Genomic DNA, 19,435 nt, shown 5'->3' with positions numbered 1-19,435 from the left:
TGCCACACGAAAATTGTATGCGATTTCTTCCCTTGGTGAGCTCAGTGGGTCGCCTCTCGTTGTTTCTTGCTTGGGCCCAACATCTTTTATAGGCCCAATACATATCCTTAATACTTCTCTTTCTGAGATGCTCGGATACAATGAAAGTCAGTTCAAACGACTGAGATGCATTAAGCCGTGGATCACAATGCGTGTGGTAACGTGAACCGAGATCATCGTAGGTCACTGTACGAGACCCTCCTATGCATTCCGTCACGTTCTGCCCTATCATCTCGAGATGGATCCCCCTCGCATGGCTCCCTTCTTGCTCATGCACATCAAAGAATGCTCTAACCTTAGCCTGTAATACATGAGCGGTAATTCCCGTAAAAATATGGACATATATATATAGGTTATAATCATCAAGGGTTTAGCTTAAAAGATACCAGAATTGAGTCGAAGGCATGGGTTTTGAGTCCACATGATGCTTTGATGGTGTTTCCATGCATTGGGTCCCAGACCCATGTCACGATCTGGCCTGTCCTCCGGACCGCTCTGGTCAAGTATGGAAGCTTGACCTTCGTATTCTCAACACCCATTCTCACAATCACCGTGATTCTTCCGGATTTGTTGTGTGGATCCAGGATTTCCACTAGCTTGACCAGCTCATTAGGATCCATCTTGTTACTCACCTTCATCAAGAGTTGGACATTCAGTTATCTCAATTCAAAAGTGCAACATCTTTATTCATGGCTCTAAGCTGGTTTATTCTTTTCTCAACAAGATGAAACTTAATTTTTGCGGCTACTGTTAATGAAAAACATTGAATCAATTGTCTGGTATACTAAGATCTAGTACTAGTAGGCTGGGAGATTGAATTGTGGCTATGAAACTACATAAATACATATGCCCTCAACAACCGGGAAACAAGCCATGAAACACCATAAATTCAAGCCAGAAAGAACCGCAACAACCGAAAAACAAGCTACTGCAAGACTGGTTCTATATAACGCGTCCACCTTGAAAGCGTTTTTAATTTTTTTTTTTGAAAATCCATCTGCCACGGAAGTTCTTATACTTTTACAGCTACGACAATTGGATACAACCGACATGTAATTCACCGACTTTATTTATTTTCAACAACAACAAAAAATCATATGCCCTCTGATGGTTAACATCTGCAGGGGAAGAGGAAGTTCAGAATCCGCGCATGAATATGTCATAAATAATATGCCTTTTTGGTAACATGTCATATATATATAAAAATATTTATGCCCTCTGATGGTTAACATCTGCAGGGGAAGAGGAAGTTCAGAATCCGCGCATGAATATGTCATAAATAATATGACTTTTTGGTAACATGTCCATATATATATATATATATATATATATATATATATATGTAATATTCAAATTCCCACTTGCACAATAGTTCAATCACCCGACATGAAACGCCTTTCGTGGTCGAAATTCGTAAATTATACACTTAAACCTTAACTGTCATACACGGTTCTGCAATTTGTATCTATGGGATAGATTGAGAACAAAAGAAGAAAAAAATATGGATCTCATATTGGGCCAAAAGCTCAGCCCACTGGAAAACAACATATCATGGATCTCAGATTTGTTTCCGGCTACGGCCTCACTGACGGGGTACTTCCGGTATATTCGGAAAAAGTATGGGGTGCAAATGAAAGCTTATTACTAATTAGTTGCGTACGGAAGGACCAAAGTGCAAATTAAATTAAATAAATTCAAGTAGGTGCAGGGGAGGAGGAAGTTCAGAGTCCGCGCGACGGTCTTAAGGTCTGCGATCCCTCTCCGCCGTTCACCTCGCCGTCGGCCGGAATTTTCGACACCGCCTCCATCTTCGTTGACGTTAGAAGTTTCCTCTGGTAAGAATTCTTTCTCTCTCTCTCTCCTGCTTTTCCGTTTTCGCGCGAGCTCGGTTCTGGTGGGCCTTTGCTCAAAGTGAGAATGATCTGATTGTGGGTCCTTTCCGACCTGAAATTGATTTGTGACGTTATGGGTTAAAACTCGTATTGATCTGTGCAGGAGACTTGGTGTGAACTGAAGAAGCATTTCCATGGAGTGTGTGGTTCAAGGTATCATCGAGACACAGGTGCGCATTTTTTTTTTCCAGACAAAACCCAATTCATTTGTCTGATCCTAAGTTTTAAAAGGTGTTAACTTGTGAAAAATTCAATCATGACCCTCAAATTCGTGGCAAGCATGTTCAATTTCTATGTAGCAGCTTGTGTTGACTGTCTCAACCAGGATCCGTTCTTAGAAAATTATTACTTCTTTCCGTATGATCGATCGTGTCTTGCTTGAATCGACGAATTGCTTCTATATTGCAGCATGTTGAAGCGCTTGAGATCCTTCTTCAAGGTCTTTGTGGTGTTCAACGAGAACGTTTGAGAGTGCATGAGTTGTGCTTGAAGAGTGGGCCAAACCTTGGTAAGGCATCGAAATTTTGATGATCTACAACAAATTTTTCTTTGAAGTGCATAAAAATTTGGTTGAAGTTATACTTTTGAGTTGATCCATGGAGTTTTGATGCCAAATTTGTTGCCTTAGATATCGTTTCAATCTAATGGTGGATTTCTCAATGTTTTCTTCGTGCTGAAAGATGCAAATGGTTCCCCTGTGATTGAAATCTAATAGGAAATGGAATAAGAAACTTTGGAAAATTGAATTCAGAAAATATTTGGTGATGAGTTTATTCGATGCTTGTTGTTATTCTTGCACCTGCATTTAAGCCGGTGACTGGCATCCCTTCCTTCTCATACATTTTGGCTGTTTTATTTTGATTAACATTTGCATAAGCTTCTTGGAACACATATTATGGTCTGGTGGGGGGTCATGTGGCCTGAATCGGTTTATATAGAGTTAGTCTAGAGGGTCATATTGGAAATTGAAGATCAATATTTGACTGTCATTTGAACTTCTTAAATGTATCTTCCATATTTTGATGTTCACTTAAGCTTTTGCATCAGTATGAAAGCTGTTTCAACTAATAACCCACATTGTGATTTCCCTTCAGGAGTTGTTTCTTCAGAGGTTCGGCTTTTATGTGATCTTGATCAGCCAGAACCCACCTGGTATGATGACCTGGGGTTCTTCGGTCTTGTCTGATATTTATCCTAGAGTATTGGAACTTCACTCAAAAGGATTCTGCCATAATTGTTGATAGGACCGTTAAACACGTTGGAGGTGCAATGAGAGGGGCTGGGGCCGAGCAAATCAACGCTTTGGTGAGAACAATGGTCGAGAGCAAAGTAAGCAAGAACGCTCTCCGTCTGTTCAACGCTCTAGGTTACAAGTTGGATCACGAGCTCCTGAAAGTTGGATTCTCGTTTCACTTCCAAAGGGTAGCTCAAATCACTGTCTCGGTATCGTCTGTGAACAAAATGCCAAAGCTTCATGCCGTGGACGAGGCCGTGCCTATAACACCCGGCATTCAGATTGTAGAAGTGACAGCCCCTGCTACTCCTGAGAATTACAATGAGATTGTGGCCGCTGTTTCATCCTTCTGTGAATATCTTGCTCCGTGAGTATATCACCCCTCTTCTTACCTTCTTTATCAGATTGGTACTTGATGGATGATTTTCAATAAGGTCTTTGTCTGAAATTCCCCACTGAAGCTTGTGAATTCTGAATTCTGCCCTTTTGTCAGGCTACTCCACTTGTCGAAACCAGGTGTCTCAACAGGAGTGGTGCCAACTGCAGCTGCAGCCGCAGCTTCTCTTATGTCGGACGGTGGCGGTACTACATTGTAGTGTACGAAGTAAAAACCATCAAGACATACGTATATGTCCGAAGCTGTTAATTGGTTTCTTCCTTTGTCAACTGAATAGTTATTCTACTGCTCAGGCAATGCATCAGTAGACTGTTTTGACACGTCAATACAACCTCGAATTCTGCTTTTATTGTTCTTCTGTGAGTTTGTTCATGGCAAAAACCCAATATATATTACTTCTACGAGTAAAACAAAAGGGGTGGTGGCGCAGTTGGCTAGCGCGTAGGTCTCATAGCTTCTGAGTGATCCTGAGGTCGAGAGTTCGAGCCTCTCTCACCCCATTAATCTTTTTTTTTCGTTTTAATTAGCCTTTGATTTAATTATTACAACCTTAAAAACATAATGAAATGATTTGACCACTGTTCTTTAGGGTGTTGAACGAACCTGTATAGAATTAGAAACCCTTTCGCACAATTAATATATAATTGGATTTTAATAACTTTATTCATACGTCGGGAGCCAATTTTGGGCCAGGTTGGATTCAGGATGTGGGCTAGTAATAATTCCCTCTTGTTAGCATAAATCATTAAATTCCAATAACTTCCTTGTAATAAAATATTGTAATATATGTGGGGTACAACAGAGCCTACTCTAACCCAAATCCATGAAACTAATAATTTTGTCCATTTAATCCAAAATTAGAGAGGGAATTCAATCTCACCTCCTCGGAACACAACAACATAGTTTAACACCTTGCCCCCCCCCCCAACTGCTTCTCCCAATCCAATCCAATCCAACCAAATCACACACTCATCCTTAGGGTTAGGTCCTGTCTTAGAGAGGAACCATCCCAACTCAAGAGAGATGAGCTTCATCCGAAAGCCAAAGGCCAACAACAACAAAAGTCATCATCTTCTGCTGTTAGCTGTCTTGCTGTTCTTGTTCTTATTGCTCAAATCTGCCAACTCCTCAACCAGCTTCTTCTCCTCTTTGCTCAATCTCTTTGGAATCTCCACTTGCACCTTCACCAACTGATCCCCCCTCATGTCGTGTTTGGCTGCGTCCCGGCCGGTATCTTCAGTTCCACCATCCCGTCCACCGTCGGTACTTTCAACGTTGTACCAAGAATCGCGTCTATATACGTTATCTTGCACGTGTACAGTATATTGGTGTCGTCCCGTTTCAGCACGGGATCTGGAATGACCTCTATCACCACAAACAGATCGCCCGATGATCCGCCTCTCCTCCCGGCATTACCCTCTCCCCTTACTCTCAGCCTGCTCCCTGAATCCACCCCGGCTGGCACCTTCAGGCTTATCCTCTTCGTCTTTCTCACCCGTCCGTCCCCTGAACACGTCCCACACGGAGTTGAGATTTCTCCCGTGCCTTGGCATGATGAACATGTCATGACCTGCTGGAATATGCCCAGTGGCGTCCTGGCTGATGATATCACCTGACCTTGCCCGCCGCAAGTGCTGCATTTGGTTGGCTTGGTCCCGGCTTTTGCCCCTGACCCGTTGCACGTGCCACAGGTTTCTAGCCGTGAGATCTCTATCTCTTTCTCAACCCCGAAAACCGCATCTTTGAAGTTCAGGACGAGTGTGTAGTACTCATCCTGCCCATCCACTGCTCTACTCCTTGAACCCCTACCACCCATTCCACCCATACCCATCCCGCCCATGCCTTCGAACAATGACTCGAACAGATCAAATGGGTTACTGAAATCCTAGAGAAAAGTCACATCCGAAAAAAGAAAAAGAAAATGAAAGCAATCAGAGGGTGTTAATCAGGATTTCAGAGAAAGTGTGTCTATAATTCATTTTACAACAACATACCCCCGTGCCCATTCCCGCTCCTTTAACACCAGCCTCACCATATCTGTCGTACAGAGATCTTTTCTCATCATCTGATAAGACCTGCAAAACAAATTTTGTTGTATCAACGAAAAACCCAAAACTGCTAAAAGCAAACCTTTGATTGTGATGAAATCCATCTAAAGTGCAGAGGAGAAGTAGGATTTCACCTCATAAGCATTACTTATGTCTTTGAACTTCTGCTCTGCTCCAGGATCCCTGTAGGCATTTGAAAAAAAGTGCACAGAAAGAAGACACAGTTAGGTTCAATCCTCATGAATGGATATAGGATCTCCAATTCTTGGGTGAAGAAAAAAAAAACATAAAAGTCTCAAAATTTAAGGGTTACTATTACTATACCGTCTCTTATTTGAGAGAAACAAATATGACATCTACAACAGTATCCACAAACTAAGATTGCAAACTTTCATTTTCTCAATCTGTACTAAGCAAATGTCTCAGCAATTTGATTAAAACATGTAATAACACCAATCTGATCGCCTCATAGAAAGTGACACATTTACCCTCTTGATTTAGACAAGTATCAAAACCAATCTTCAAACAGGAAGGTAATAACTTGTGTAGACACCTTATCTGGGTTAATCAGTTAAGCCAATTAGGTGAAATTTTGTCACTTACTTGTTGACATCAGGATGGTAATTCCTAGCTAGCTTCCGATAAGCTGAAGCAAATTCAAGGAGGAGAAAATCATCGTCATAACTTCTTTTGTAGAAGAGCACAAGGTAAAGCCAAACACGCAAAACTCGAAGAGAAGAATTTGAGTTAAGGGTAAGGAGTTATCTGTTGAAAGACAGATTATCTAAAAGAAGCCCATGCACGTCTATACATGCAATAGAATCATACTAGGGGAATTCCATAATCTCTCACTCAGCAAAAAACAAAACATACCGCTTTTAATCTCTGATTTGGTTGAATTTTTTGAAACTCCGAGGACCGAGTAGTAATCCTAGAATCATATATAACCACATGAGAGTAAAAGAATGAGCCAGAATGTCTCAAAAGGGAGATCTTAGAAAACAAGTGATATTTTCTGCAAAGTATGAAAAAGATTAACAATCCAAAAGTAGAGAAGCTGTCATGTAGTGTTCAGAGAAAGAGAAAATGTTCACCCACAGCATCAGCTCTAACGGTGAAGCGTGCTCCTCTACGACGGTGTAAATTTTGAGATAGGCCCGACAATGATAAGAAGGGCAAGGACCCGCCTGCGAATATACTCGACTTAGTTGCTCCAAAACAACTTAGTTGGCTTGTCGAACTGAAAATCATCAATAAAACATTCAATTAGCTCCAGATGTATGCCTCTAAAGACAAGTTCTCCTTTCCATTTCCAAGGAACTTTTAGTAAAGCAATATAACCCCCTCTCAAGAAATCGAAAACCACCATGGTTTGCTAACATCTATTGCCGTTCAACCCTAAGCAAACCCAAAATGCAGAATCTTAGCAAATGAAAGCCAACTAATCTCGATATCACTATGTCAAGAACTAATCCATATGGTAACAGCCATTCCTACCTGGATTGGTGGGCGGGTTTCTCTCTGCTCGGATAAAATGCTCTCACTTGAAACTGAGGGCGAATCCCCCATTGAGCAACACACGCACTTCCGAATTGAATTAGAGCCATTCAATTCAACTCACTCCCTGAAACAACAAAAAGAAGTAGCTCTCTTACTATCAATGTTAATGCAGAAAAACAGTCAATTCATGAAGCAGATGCAATTGCGATATCTATCCTTCGACATGCAGAACAAGCAGCAAGAGAAAGTTCTGTCTCATAAGAAGAAAAAGCAATAAACAGAAGAGAAAAGAAACAGAATCCCTCCCTCCGCCGAGCAATACAATGAACTCGGAATGAATAAATGCATCGAATAAGCACGGAAAAAAGTTCGCTTTCATGGAAAACAAGCCATACCCATTACAAAGAACATCAAATTTTAGCCATCTAAACGAAAGAAGATTAGCTTTCTCCCGATCCTCGAAGAGAAAACGAGGGCACACCTAACATTACAATACAACCACAGATGAAATAGGGCGCCGAAAAGAGGAACGAAATTCGGAGAAACCATACCTATATCTCTTCTCGCCTTTCGCTCTCTTAGAGAAAGAGAGCAGGAAAGAGCTGTTTCGCAAGAGAATAGTTAGCGGCAGAGGAAGGATGAGGCTGAACTCTGTTTGCTCATTGGAGAGGAAGACATACGCGATGGTTTTCACCAGAGGTTTATTCCTCTGCAACACAACGTTTTCTGTTCCGGTATGCAGCAGAGTTTACACCGTTGGATTCTCCGAATCTTCTGTCTGGTGAAAGGCCAGATTGGACGGTCGAGATTTCCCGAAATGCAGACTAAACGTCCTCGGTTCAATTACATATATAAATATAAGTTCACGGAATATATTAATTAAAAAATAATAATTATTTCATACATATTCCAATTATTTGCAAGCAATAAAAATAGAGATTAGAAACTTAATATTTACGTGGTTTATAACGATGAACCCAATCCTTCCAAATAGATGTATGATATACTCGCGCGCATACAATCACATATGTCCGGTTTAATTATGTATATATCAGAAGCCTCTCGTTGAACCAGAAGTTTCCAAGCAAAAGAACACCATCGAATGATGTTTCATCTCAGGACTCAAATAAGATCTTTTACAGTAACTTGTCTTTCACAGTGCTTTCTCTTTCACCAGCTCCTCCTCGTTCTTCCCATATGCAATCAGACCATGAATGTTTGGGTCGAGCTTTAGGAACATAACTCTTCATCAGTTTGAGTCTTTTGGCTTGTCTTTTGGAGACAGGACCGTATCTACCAGAAAGGATTTCATGTATTTATACATCTCTTTCGGTTTTTCTTCGTTAATGGCGTGTCCTGTCTTCTTCAGTATCGTGAGTCGAGCGTTCTCTCCGAGGTGTCTGCGTTTTCAGATGAATCAAACCGGAAATGTAAGAACAAGAACCAGAACCAGAATGTCGGAAACTTAGTAGCAGAACACAATGACTTGAGGGAATTGGATGAGAGACCCTTTTAGTCTATGAGCCAATTCCACCGGGAATACTTGATCCTCATCTCCCCATATTATCATTGTCGGCTGCAGCAATGAAGAAACCAACACGGGTTCAGCGCCAAAACCAGACAATCAGACAGATTCACAAGGACATTGTTCCATGAAATTATGTTTGAGCAGATAGATTACAGAGACATTGTTCCACACGGTTATAACTCAGACCAGACATCACAACTAAGAAGACAAACTGTGATTGAATGGCTGGACTAATTAACCGGTAAATTGCTAAGGGATGGCTCAAATCATTCGAGGCTGCAAATTACATCCTCTCGGGCATTGCCATGGCCAGGACTCAGGAGAGATCTTTTGGTGGCAAAACCGATTTCGGGGACTACTTGAACAGATTTTTTCCAGGCTATCTTTCATTACACTGGTATGTGCCAAATAGAAACTATAGTCTCGGACAGAGTTACAAGGATGTAAAGGAGATGAAAACCTGTGTTATCTTTGCAAGGTTGGAGAATCTCCTGCCCTTATGAAGTGCTTCCACCAATTCTGTCCTCTCTTGAAGATGCTCCGTACACATCATCTGCCACCATTTAAACCCGGAAATTCTCAAACAAAGATCAGATTTCTGTCAAAAAGCATTCAATGACCGAGGACAAGATCAAATCAACTGGAAGTTGAACACGAAAACAAGTAAGAAGAACGATATTTTGAATCAAGACAAGAATGCTGCTTGCATTTTAAGCCAAGCTGACATTTGGGAATGTGATTCTAACTCAAACTGGTCCAGCTAAACTCGTTCAAGAACGCTTCCAAGAACTAAAAAGTTTCAACATTTCTTCAATGAAACTACAGAGAACTGAACAAAGCTCAACATTTATCGCATAATTGTCCCCAGAAGAAGCAACAGAAATTCAGATATGAAATTAGAGAATGTATGAATGCCCATTACACAAAAACGAGAAAAGTTGAAGAATTTATGTAAAAATCTGATTTTCAATCCACAGTTTTCAACGAAATGCACGATGACTAGAGTTGGCTAGCAAAAGACTCACGCGGATATAGTCATTGGCGATGCAGGAAGGGATTACGATCGGCGGCTTGAAGAAAGCAAGCCGGAGAAGTTGCCGGAGCTTGGCCGGAGACTGAGGAAACAGAATCGTCGCCGCCTCTTCCGCGCTCTTCACCTTAAAAAGCCCATTGTCCATATCGCTCTCCTCAAGAGACACCCCGGCGCAAATTAGCACCAGGCGCTCGACCCTCTCCTTAAACTGCGCCGCCATGGCGTACGCCACGAACCCGCCGTAGCTGATCCCGGCAACGGCCATGGTCCGGACCCCGTGGGCATCCATCACGGCCATGACGCACCTGGCCTGGAAAGACTCGGATCGCTCGGGCCGAGTCGTGTGCGAGTCGCCGAAGAAGAGGAGGTCTGGTACGTAGACGTTGAACCGGGGGATGAACCGGTCGATGAACCAGTCCCACTGCCACATGGCATTGGCTCCGATCCCGTGGAGGAGGACGAGCGTGGGCTTGTGGTCGAGGTGGGTCCGTGGGACCCAGCAGTGGACGATGGTGCCGTCGCCGAGATCGGCCGTCGATGACCGGAGACCGGCGGAGGAGAAACTGTACCGGAAGCATTTGTTCCGACAAGCAGTGTAGCTGAAACAACTCACCATTTTACTTCTTGTCTGAGTTTGATCTGAGTCCAGTTGCCCAGCCAGAACCTTGGCGAAAGAATAACAATATATGCGAATTTGAAAGTCGACAAACCCAGTTTCTTTTTCATCGACAATCCCGGTTATTTTCTTATAAAAAAAAAAAGACGAAACCCAGTTATTGATGACGTGGATGGCTCCTATTGGCTACGGTACAAACTTGATATGCTTCCTTGTCTTGCCATTAATGGCTGTAATACTTGTCTATATACAGATATATTTAAGACGGTGAATAACTTTTACCACATAAGATTGTGAAATGTTGACTTTCAGTTATAACTAGTTGAATTGGAAATATTCAAACATTTAAGATAATTTAAAATTAGAGAGATAGACTTCAGAAATTAAAGAATTGAGGCATAAGATCAAGATAATTGAGTTTGAAGTTGAAATAGTTTAGAGAATTTGAATTTATAATTTTTTAAAAAAATATTGAATGACTAAAATATTTAATTGAAACGGTGAGCTTAATTAATTGTTCATTTATTAAATTTTTGTGTTTTAAATTCTATAGTTTTTGTTAGCATGTTAATTTTATAAATTAAACCCATTTTTTCATAAATTCAGCCATCTATAAACTCTTTAAACTAACTCCACTAAACCCTATCAATCAATCTAATTCCTTAAATTGTTTAAGCTCAACTAATTACAGTTGTATTCATTTTCTTAATTTAAATGGAAATGTTTAGAGAAAACAACATCGGTGTGAAAGCGGTCCAGCTTTGTTAATGATTTTTTTTTTGTAATAAGGTAACGGTGGAAAGCAGAAATGTCTTCGGGTCACTTTTCTTTGTCTTCGTGTGATAATTTTATTTTATTTTTTTCCCACAACACTCCATCTTTTTAGGTGGCATCGAATGGGAAATGGTGATAATGAAATTATTGGAGTATTAGGTATAAATTTAGTTTGATTTTATTTGAATAATTTGGTATAAAATTATATGTTTACCAATGATAATTATTGATTTTTATATTCGAATAAATCTGATTTTAATCGAAAACTTGTGGCCGTCGTGTAATATGGAGAGTACTAATATTATTAACATGGTGGGAAGGCTTCATGGGCGGATCTTACAAAGGTTGGAGGTAGGGGTGTCAATTTAGGCGGAAAAACCGGTTAGACCCAGTTCAAAAATTAGCGGGTATCAGATCTAAATTTCTAGATCCAAAAAAGTTGGGCTTTTGGATCAAACTCGAATCGGATTTTGGATTCGAGTTGGACCGATCGAAAAACTATTTAAAAAAATAATAATAAGATTTACAAAGAGAATTGTGCATGTCGGTCCAACCCGACCCGATCCAAAATATATAGAATCGGACTTCGAATTTAACTATATAGTTCCGGAAAAAATCGGGCTGACCCGACCCGTTGTCCCCCTGGTTGGAGGTATATGCCCCATTTGATTAATTAAAATTTTCAATTTTTATTAAATTTTAGATAAAATTGTTAAATACCTTCCACACTAAAATCAAATCTACCTCTATATAAACCCTTTCTATGATTATACATTTTTATTATTTTTTATATTGTATATGTATATTAATATTATTGCTCTTTATTCTAATTTTTTCTAGAACTTCGCGATGCTTCATAAATATACGATATTTGAAATATCATATATGCTCCAAATAAAATATTTTATTGCAAGAGATTTTTTTTACAAGGATTGAAAACAAGATCGGACGAGGGTTAGAGCTGCCGATAATGATCTTCTCGTTATAACAATTTTACCAAGACAAAGACAAAAAAAAATTATAAAAAACAAAAAAATAAAATAAAAGGGAGACACAAACCAAGTGTCTATCCACACAGAACATGGATTGGCAATATATATATATATATTGGTATATACACATCCTCGCCGACTCAGTTCACCGTCGGGTAAAGATTCTCGGCCAACCTCGGCTCACCAACCATGACCAAGGGCTTAGCCAAGAACAAGTCATGGCTCGACTCCACGAGCTCGACGCGTGTCACGCCCTCCGGCAACTTCCACGTGAACCCCTGAAGAAGCCTAGCCAGCAACATGGTGGTTATGGCCGTGCCGAGAGCCGGAGCGGCGCAGCCACGTCGGCCTGTGCTGAAGGATATGAACCTGAGGTCATTCTCGATCAAAGTGACCTCGGAACACTCGTTAAGGTGTCTCTCGGGCTTGAAGCTAAGTGGCTCGGACCAAACCTTGGGGTTGCGGCCGAGACCGTACCGGCTCAGGAGCACTTGGCTACCCTTCGGGATGTGGTAGCCAGCCACGGTCGTGTCGCAGAGCGAGACGTGTGGAAGATTGAAGGCCGCGACCGGGTGGAGACGGAAAGCTTCGCGGAGACAGGCTTTGACGTAGTTCAGTTTAGGAATGTCGGATTCTTGCACGAGTCTGTCTTTTCCGACGACCCTATCGATCTCTTCCATGGCCTTTTGAAGGATTTCCGGTTTGTTCACCATCTCCGCCATCGCCCATTCCACGGCGTTCGAAGGATTGTCCGGAGCCGCCATTACAAGTTCCTGTGGATTATATATAAACCCATTTACGGTTATAGTCTGGTGGTTTGTCCAAATAATATAATTATAAAGGCTGACTATATAACCACCGAAAAGTTTTTTTTTTTGTCTCTTCCATATAATACGTAGTATTTACCTTGAGTGTGGGCTTGATTTCATCAGGTGTCAACAAAGGCTTCCCATCCTGATCCTTCAAAGAGATGAAAACATCAAGAAAGTCTTCAACTTGAGTTCTCTTGCCTTCTCTCCATAGCTTAATCCTCTCGTCCACGATCGGGTTGTGATATTTGTCCATAACAGCACTCGCCCTTCTCATAATCTTCTCGTGACCGTTCAGATCGAGTCCCGTTAGCCACGGAAGGAAATCCGATACACAGAACGCGAACGTAAAACCAAGCCCGTCAAACATCGCCTCCATGTGCTCGATATCCTCGGCCGTCGGTCCACCGTCCGCCGCCATTTTCCCTGGCCCGAAAGTCCTTGTCCCGAAAAACAGCTTCTTTATCACGTTACCGCAGTAGTGTCGGCTCAGCACACGGAAATCGACAGGGCTCGAGTTCTTGACCATGCTGTGGAGCCAAGCGGTCAAGTGGTCGGTTTCCTCGGCTCTCTTGTCGTGAAGCCACCTGTGTCTGGCGGGACAGACGACCTCCGTCATGACAACTCTCCTCATTTTCTTGAACTGTTCCCCGAACGGCGTGATGACGCAAGTCTTGTACCCGTTGGAGAGAACCTTCTGAGCGTAAGAGAGGGGTCTGGAGGCGAAGACAGCGTCCTGCTGCTTGAGCATCTCCCGGGCGATCACAGGGCACGTGACCGGGATCACGTGAGTGTTGCCGAGCCTGACGCATGCTATCTCGGAGTCGAGTTGTTTCATAAGGCCGTGAAGCCACCGGAAAACGGGACGGTTGTTCAGCATGGCCGGAACCATTCCGACGATCGGAAATCCGGCGAATCCCGGAGGTAGAGGCAGCTTTTTGGATCCATTCTTTGGAGATTTCAGTCTCTTGAACAGTATCGCCACAGCGATCACGACAATGGCTTGAAGTGTTGTGATGAGGTATTTGTTGCTAAACGACGTCGTGCTGGTCCAATGCATGTCGTGGTCGGACGAGTTCAAGGCTAAGGTATTCATAGTACGTGAATAGAGGAAAGTGGAAGAAGGAAACAGAAAGGAATCTAAGTATTTTGTGATTGTAGTTCTGTTTCTGCATGTGTCTCGATCTCACCTTCCTATTTATAACGTTCCCGATTATTATGCGAAATGACTGCAATGCCCCTGTGGTCTTGAGAGGAAGAAGAGAGGAAAAGACCGGGTCTTTGTACGCTACGTGGAATTTTTTGGTCTACCGTTTTAAAAAAAGACTATGATATTTATTGCATAATCATTTAAATGGATGTGGGTAAAAATTCTATATATTATTTATTAAAAAAAACGTTTTTTGTTGGTGACCTGCCAAAACCCTCGTGTTATATATGCATATATAAACACCAGCGGTTGAAGTTTGACCTGAAAAATCTTGCAACATCGACGAATACTATAATTTCGTCCAACGCCTCTATGAATCTCAATATTTTCTTTATAACTATAACATATCACGTCCGTATCAACACCGTAATTTTATTAGTTCGGTCCAAACATTGAAATCATCTTTTATATATATATACACATATATATATATATGTATATATATATATATTCTCGTCCCAAAAACAGTAACTCCTGTAATAAATGTGAATAGATACTAATTAGAATATCAAATTTAAACTACAAGTACCACGAATCTAAAGCATTTATCCGAATATTGTCGTTGAAAATGTAATTAATTAATAACAACATGTCAATCTAATGGTAGGATTCCGACAAATTGTTAATGGTACCAATTAAAAGATTCATTTGAATTAGTAATTCACGTATACGTATAATAACATACACTCGAATGCTTAATCCAAATAATCTATATGCAACAGACCGAATAAAAGCTATAGATAGTTTTCTTTGTACAGTGGTATATAATATATATATGTATGTATGTATGTTATTACATGCATGTACGTACAAAGTGTTTGGTTCACCTGCCAAAATGGCTCGTGGAAATTGATGTGGGAAGTGGGAGTTAACATAACGACTCAAATCAGCAGATATTGGTGGGACATGAAGGTGATGCCACGCCGTTTAAGGTCATTGACGAGGTTTTTCGACCAAAAAACGGTTGCACTCCGTATTAGCACGTTTCACCTTTTTTTTTGGCTCATGGATCTATAGATACGTAGTGTATTTGTTAGTGTCTTATCGTGAAATTAATCAAACGCATAAAATTACGTGGAATTTTCAAAAATAGAAAAAGTTTTATTCACTCTTGTTATAATAATTAAATTGCCAATGGATAACGCTGAGTTTGAAATTAGATGGTCGTAGCTGTAATTTAATTTTCTATTTAAATGAGTCAAGAGATTATATCTTGTCAGAGAATGGACATTGATGTATGAATATTCTCCTTTATGCTTTATACATGCATGTCCATTTAGTGCCTACACGATCTATATATATTCGATACTCAACGTGATTTTCTTGATCAATTCACTAAATACGATAAGTTCTAAGCCTACACTTTTTTTAGGATGGAAATTAGGGAAAATAAAATGTATTCACTTGTTTCCGTTTATATATAATATAAGATATATGTATGGTATCAAAAGCATGTATACAAATGCTAGTACTCAAACTTTCTTTATATCTAACTATATATCTTCAAGTATCCTAAACACATATTCCAATTATTCCTTCAATTGCATCCTATTATATATATATATATATATACATATATATATATTAACAGCCTAACACTTGGGCAAAAATAAGACTAGTCAGTATTAACAAGGACGGTCAACATTTTCGTCTCTCAGGTTGCAAATATTGGTACACATAATCAGTCAAGTCCAAAAATTTAGTATATTTGTAACGACGTGTCTTATATATAATATGCATGGCCATTCCATACGCGCGTGACCCTTTATATCCCAACGTTAACTGTAGATTAATCAATGTTTAAACCCTCAACCCTAGATATGAATATATGGATTAATATCTGATTAGAATGCAGCAATGAACTAATTTGCAAGATTTGGTGCAAATCAACATGCGATCTCGTGGAATATAGGGATTTAAGTGGTAATAATAAAACTATATAATGGTTAATTTTGTGTGTACCTACCAACCTACCAAGCTCAAAGATAACCGCACGTGACGATGAATGAATCTAGTAACTAAAAGGAAACAAAAGTCTTGTCATTACAGACTTTACAGTCCAATGCTCGATCAATTCCCTCGCGGTTTCGCCTGTCGCATCATGGACAAAGTGCGTATATATATATATATATGTGTGTGTGTATATATGTATGTATTAAAAAAAATAATGCCATATAAATACCAGGGAAAAAAATTAGAAATTCGTATAAACTAGATCACGTGGATGCTTTTGTCTACTTTGCCAACTACCAAGGTAGATGTATATTGCAAATATATAGATATATGCAACGTGGATAAACGTATGTATATAGATGTGTGTATATGTATGAGTTCAAAGAAAGACATGAATGAAAACGTGCTCTAACTACCAAATCCCACCTATCAGATACCAATTTATAATTGCAATTTGGTTTAATCGCAAAAAAAAAAATATCATAGCAGATATTTCACCTAATTTTTTTTTGATAATCTGGTGTCTTATGCCGAGGTCTATAACAAGTTATGTGATTAAAATATATGCTATTCTCTCCAATATGAGGTTCGGACTCGGGTATTTCATCTAGTTTTCGGTGAACTGTTTGGAAATTTTCGTTTTCTCAAAGCAAAAAAAAAGTTGTTTGATTTAAATCTAACAGGGGAATTTTTTTAATGATATATATGATTACCATGAAATTGAGTATATATTATTTTTTTAAATGTGGTCGCTTTTTTGTTTAATAAAATATCTATTAGTTCAATGAATTTAGGAAGCTTTCATGTTTTTTTTTTTTACTTTTCTCTAGTTGGAAAAGGTTATAGTTAAAATTAGTAAACTTTTTTCCTTAGATTGTCCGTTTTTGGCAATAATTTATCAAATTCGTGTCGGCCGAATTCATGCCACGTGAAAAGCCTTCCAACATTGACATTTGTGTTAATTGAAAAGTGGGCATTATCGAAAATATCTTTTCTTATTTTGACTTCAAACACACATACCTTCTTTAAATAATGCCTGACTCTATAACCCATATGATTAAATAATTTCAACACGCACATACATTTCTTTAAATGCGTGCTATAACCTATATGATCAAAATTATAGTTTGGTCATATATTTGACTCATTGGTATGTGCGTGTTGAAATTATCATATAATTAGTGAGACATGTAAGTGATGAATATAATAAATTAGTGTGATCACCATAAATCTACAGTTATGACTAATAAGATCAATATATGATCATATTATATTTCTAATCATATGAATCACATGTCACCGTTGAAAAATAGTGTATTAAAATCAAAATAATAAAAAAAGATATTTTTGATATAATGACTATTGAAATTTATTTTCGCGGAGTGAATTTTTTCAAACGCAATTTTATCAAGTGAACTAACGCATATTAGCTTGTACATTGCTTGATTAAACGATATGTTAAAGTTGGTCGATATGTTTTAGGACATATTTATCCAAATTTTGCTACCCGAACCCGATTGTCATATACAGTATGTATCATACAATTTAATGTTTCACTTCGGAAGAGCGTCAACCCATGCATGCATGTATGGATATATGTGTGTATATATATATATATATATAGAGAGAGAGAGAGAGAGAGAGAGAGCAAAAAGGTAAAAATGTAAAATATAAGAGCACTAACCCATAGTGCGTAATATATATATAGAGAGAGAGAGAGAGAGTGCATGCATGTCTATATATAGAGAGAGAGCACTAATGTATAATGTATAGTATAAGAGTATCATATGACATGCATGTTTCTTGAAAAAATGGCATTCAATTGGAGAATATGTACAGCCAATTTAACCTTCCTAATAACAATTATCATCGTGCCTTGTCCAAATATATATTTTTTAAATTAAACAGATCGTTGAAGTATATATAACTACTAGAAGAAACATAATTACACGATACGAAGGCGCGTTTGTCACATAATTAATTGGAATTGCTCCGACAATAATCGTATATATATTACAGATAAATATAGAAGATAGATGGCACGTACAACCCATCTTTCTTTTTTATTTTTTATTAATCTCGCTCTAGCAGACAAAACCCTAATAAGATGTCTTAACACTTTTTTTTTTCTGGCACATTTTCCTCTGGATATGTAAGAACAAATGAAGCAAGATGAACAAAAGCGACGTCGTATTACAAACAGATAAATCATCCAATAGGAAACTTGTGGATGGGGATTGAAACATGAAATGAATTTATTTATTTTTAGCCCCGAAGGTAGCCTTTGCTTTCCAGATAAGATATTATGGTCTCTGCCATCTTTCGTGGGGACGAAGAGTAGTTATCCCCCGTGTGTTTCAGCACTATCTGCAAATAAAAAAAATACAAAAATAAATTGCTATACAAATATTTGAATTAAATGTCCGACGATTATATATTGATATTTTGCATGTTTATATTATATTAGATTACGGACCTCACAATCCAACGGTGGCTCGTAAGGATCGTCGATTCCAGTGAACCCTACGCAGAGGTTAACAAAATAATATGTAATTTCAATGAAAATTATTTGGTCCGACGTATTTTACAAACGTTAATTAATCAATATTCAACGGAAATATAGAAATATAAACTAATATATATTCGTATTCGTAATTCGTATGATTCGGTCTTTTATTTTTATTTTTGTAATTAGGGTTTTGCATTTTGTAGGTACCTTTGATCTTGCCGGCTCGAGCGAGCTTGTACAAGCCTTTTGGATCTCTTGCCTCGCAAACTTGGAGTGGCACGTCCATAAATACCTTATAACGAATTTATTTTAAAAAATGACACGTCAGACAAAATCATCCCGAATGAAATAATTTATATATTTAAAAAAATATAAAGTTTTAAATTATCTTCCACTAAAATTTTCTCGTACTTCGATGAAATCTCCCTCCGGTAACAACGACCGGCACGAGTCTCTGTCCCTCCGGTACGGCGAAATCAAACTCGCGATGCAAATCACGCCCACGTCCGCGAAGAGCTTAGCCACTTCCCCTGAATGATAAACAATAATTCCATTAGAAACACGATAACCAGATTAAACCGAAACCCGGTTATCGGGGTGGTTTGTCGTACCGATCCTACGGATGTTTTCGGTACGATCCTCTGCCTTGAAGGTGAGGTCGCGGTTCAGGCCATGCCTAACGTTGTCTCCGTCGAGAGTGTAAGTAAGTTTGCCTCTTTCGTACAACGCTTTACTTAACGCACAAGCCACTGTGCTTTTCCCTGCCCGATTCCACCATTTGTGTCAGCAACCAAAGGTATTGTTTCAAGATTATATATATATGTATATATATGCCTGTATATATATATGTATACCACTCGATCGGTACCTGAACCGCTGAGACAAGTGATCCAGATGACGC

General features: G+C 39.3%; 5 protein-coding genes and 1 non-coding gene across 6 annotated transcripts in view; 2 read left to right on the top strand and 4 right to left on the bottom strand.

The window, feature by feature from the left end:
* Positions 1–1,753: 1,753 nt before the first annotated feature.
* LOC104824882 (mediator of RNA polymerase II transcription subunit 18) lies at positions 1,754–3,926 on the top strand. Its single transcript, XM_010557069.1, has 6 exons — positions 1,754–1,874; positions 2,035–2,101; positions 2,340–2,439; positions 3,026–3,083; positions 3,176–3,532; positions 3,659–3,926. The coding sequence occupies exons 2-6, from the start codon at positions 2,066–2,068 to the stop codon at positions 3,759–3,761; spliced, it is 654 nt and encodes a 217-aa protein (XP_010555371.1). The 5' UTR covers positions 1,754–1,874; positions 2,035–2,065; the 3' UTR covers positions 3,762–3,926.
* A 51-nt stretch (positions 3,927–3,977) lies between these two features.
* TRNAM-CAU lies at positions 3,978–4,062 on the top strand. Its single transcript is given in 2 exon segments — positions 3,978–4,015; positions 4,027–4,062. It is a non-coding gene; the product is annotated as a tRNA-Met (tRNA).
* A 245-nt stretch (positions 4,063–4,307) lies between these two features.
* LOC104824881 (chaperone protein dnaJ A6, chloroplastic-like) lies at positions 4,308–7,769 on the bottom strand. Its single transcript, XM_019203867.1, is given in 9 exon segments — positions 4,308–4,762; positions 4,765–5,447; positions 5,557–5,637; positions 5,745–5,793; positions 6,214–6,256; positions 6,484–6,541; positions 6,709–6,850; positions 7,108–7,234; positions 7,662–7,769. Coding segments are annotated over 8 exon segments (1,299 nt in total). The 5' UTR covers positions 7,218–7,234; positions 7,662–7,769; the 3' UTR covers positions 4,308–4,629.
* Positions 7,770–8,094: 325 nt separating this feature from the next.
* Positions 8,095–10,390, bottom strand: LOC104824880 (monoacylglycerol lipase abhd6-A-like). Its single transcript, XM_010557068.1, has 4 exons — positions 9,664–10,390; positions 9,099–9,191; positions 8,619–8,686; positions 8,095–8,510 (listed from the first exon to the last, which is right to left on the bottom strand). The coding sequence occupies exons 1-4, from the start codon at positions 10,285–10,287 to the stop codon at positions 8,360–8,362; spliced, it is 936 nt and encodes a 311-aa protein (XP_010555370.1). The 5' UTR covers positions 10,288–10,390; the 3' UTR covers positions 8,095–8,359.
* A 1,557-nt stretch (positions 10,391–11,947) lies between these two features.
* LOC104824879 (tryptophan N-monooxygenase 2-like) lies at positions 11,948–14,059 on the bottom strand. Its single transcript, XM_010557066.2, has 2 exons — positions 12,960–14,059; positions 11,948–12,826 (listed from the first exon to the last, which is right to left on the bottom strand). Exons 1-2 carry the CDS (start codon positions 13,956–13,958, stop codon positions 12,194–12,196), a joined length of 1,632 nt encoding a protein of 543 aa, XP_010555368.1. The 5' UTR covers positions 13,959–14,059; the 3' UTR covers positions 11,948–12,193.
* Positions 14,060–18,049: 3,990 nt separating this feature from the next.
* LOC104824878 (adenylyl-sulfate kinase 2, chloroplastic) overlaps positions 18,050–19,435 on the bottom strand; it is a 2,288-nt gene continuing 902 nt past the window's right edge. Inside the window, exons 3-7 of the mRNA XM_010557065.1 lie at positions 19,146–19,298; positions 18,946–19,064; positions 18,742–18,826; positions 18,502–18,548; positions 18,050–18,392 (exon numbers count right to left, since the gene is read on the bottom strand). Of these exons, the coding sequence (XP_010555367.1) occupies positions 18,291–18,392; positions 18,502–18,548; positions 18,742–18,826; positions 18,946–19,064; positions 19,146–19,298 (506 nt within the window). The 3' untranslated portion in view covers positions 18,050–18,290. The remainder of the gene's footprint in view (positions 18,393–18,501; positions 18,549–18,741; positions 18,827–18,945; positions 19,065–19,145; positions 19,299–19,435) is intronic.

Source organism: Tarenaya hassleriana, unplaced genomic scaffold, assembly GCF_000463585.1.
Source record: "Tarenaya hassleriana unplaced genomic scaffold, ASM46358v1 Cleome41, whole genome shotgun sequence".
Taxonomy (NCBI): Eukaryota; Viridiplantae; Streptophyta; class Magnoliopsida; order Brassicales; family Cleomaceae; genus Tarenaya; species Tarenaya hassleriana.
Note: the sequence above shows the minus strand (reverse complement) of the source record. Positions and strands in the feature narration are given on the sequence as shown.

What these genes read in the sequence shown, in the direction of transcription:
- LOC104824882 (XM_010557069.1), top strand. Translation starts at nt 2,066, where the DNA reads ATGGAGTGTGTGGTTCAAGGTATCATCGAGACACAG. An exon ending in AAGGTATCATCGAGACACAG is followed by an intron (nt 2,102 to 2,339) that starts GTGCGCATTTTT and finishes TCTATATTGCAG; the next exon opens with CATGTTGAAGCGCTTGAGAT. An exon ending in GAAGAGTGGGCCAAACCTTG is followed by an intron (nt 2,440 to 3,025) that starts GTAAGGCATCGA and finishes ATTTCCCTTCAG; the next exon opens with GAGTTGTTTCTTCAGAGGTT.
- LOC104824880 (XM_010557068.1), bottom strand. Translation starts at nt 10,287, where the DNA reads ATGGTGAGTTGTTTCAGCTACACTGCTTGTCGGAACAAATGCTTCCGG. An exon ending in TCGCCAATGACTATATCCGC is followed by an intron (nt 9,192 to 9,663) that starts GTGAGTCTTTTG and finishes AAATGGTGGCAG; the next exon opens with ATGATGTGTACGGAGCATCT. An exon ending in ACCTTGCAAAGATAACACAG is followed by an intron (nt 8,687 to 9,098) that starts GTTTTCATCTCC and finishes TCATTGCTGCAG; the next exon opens with CCGACAATGATAATATGGGG.
- LOC104824879 (XM_010557066.2), bottom strand. Translation starts at nt 13,958, where the DNA reads ATGAATACCTTAGCCTTGAACTCGTCCGACCACGACATGCATTGGACC. An exon ending in AAATCAAGCCCACACTCAAG is followed by an intron (nt 12,827 to 12,959) that starts GTAAATACTACG and finishes TATAATCCACAG; the next exon opens with GAACTTGTAATGGCGGCTCC.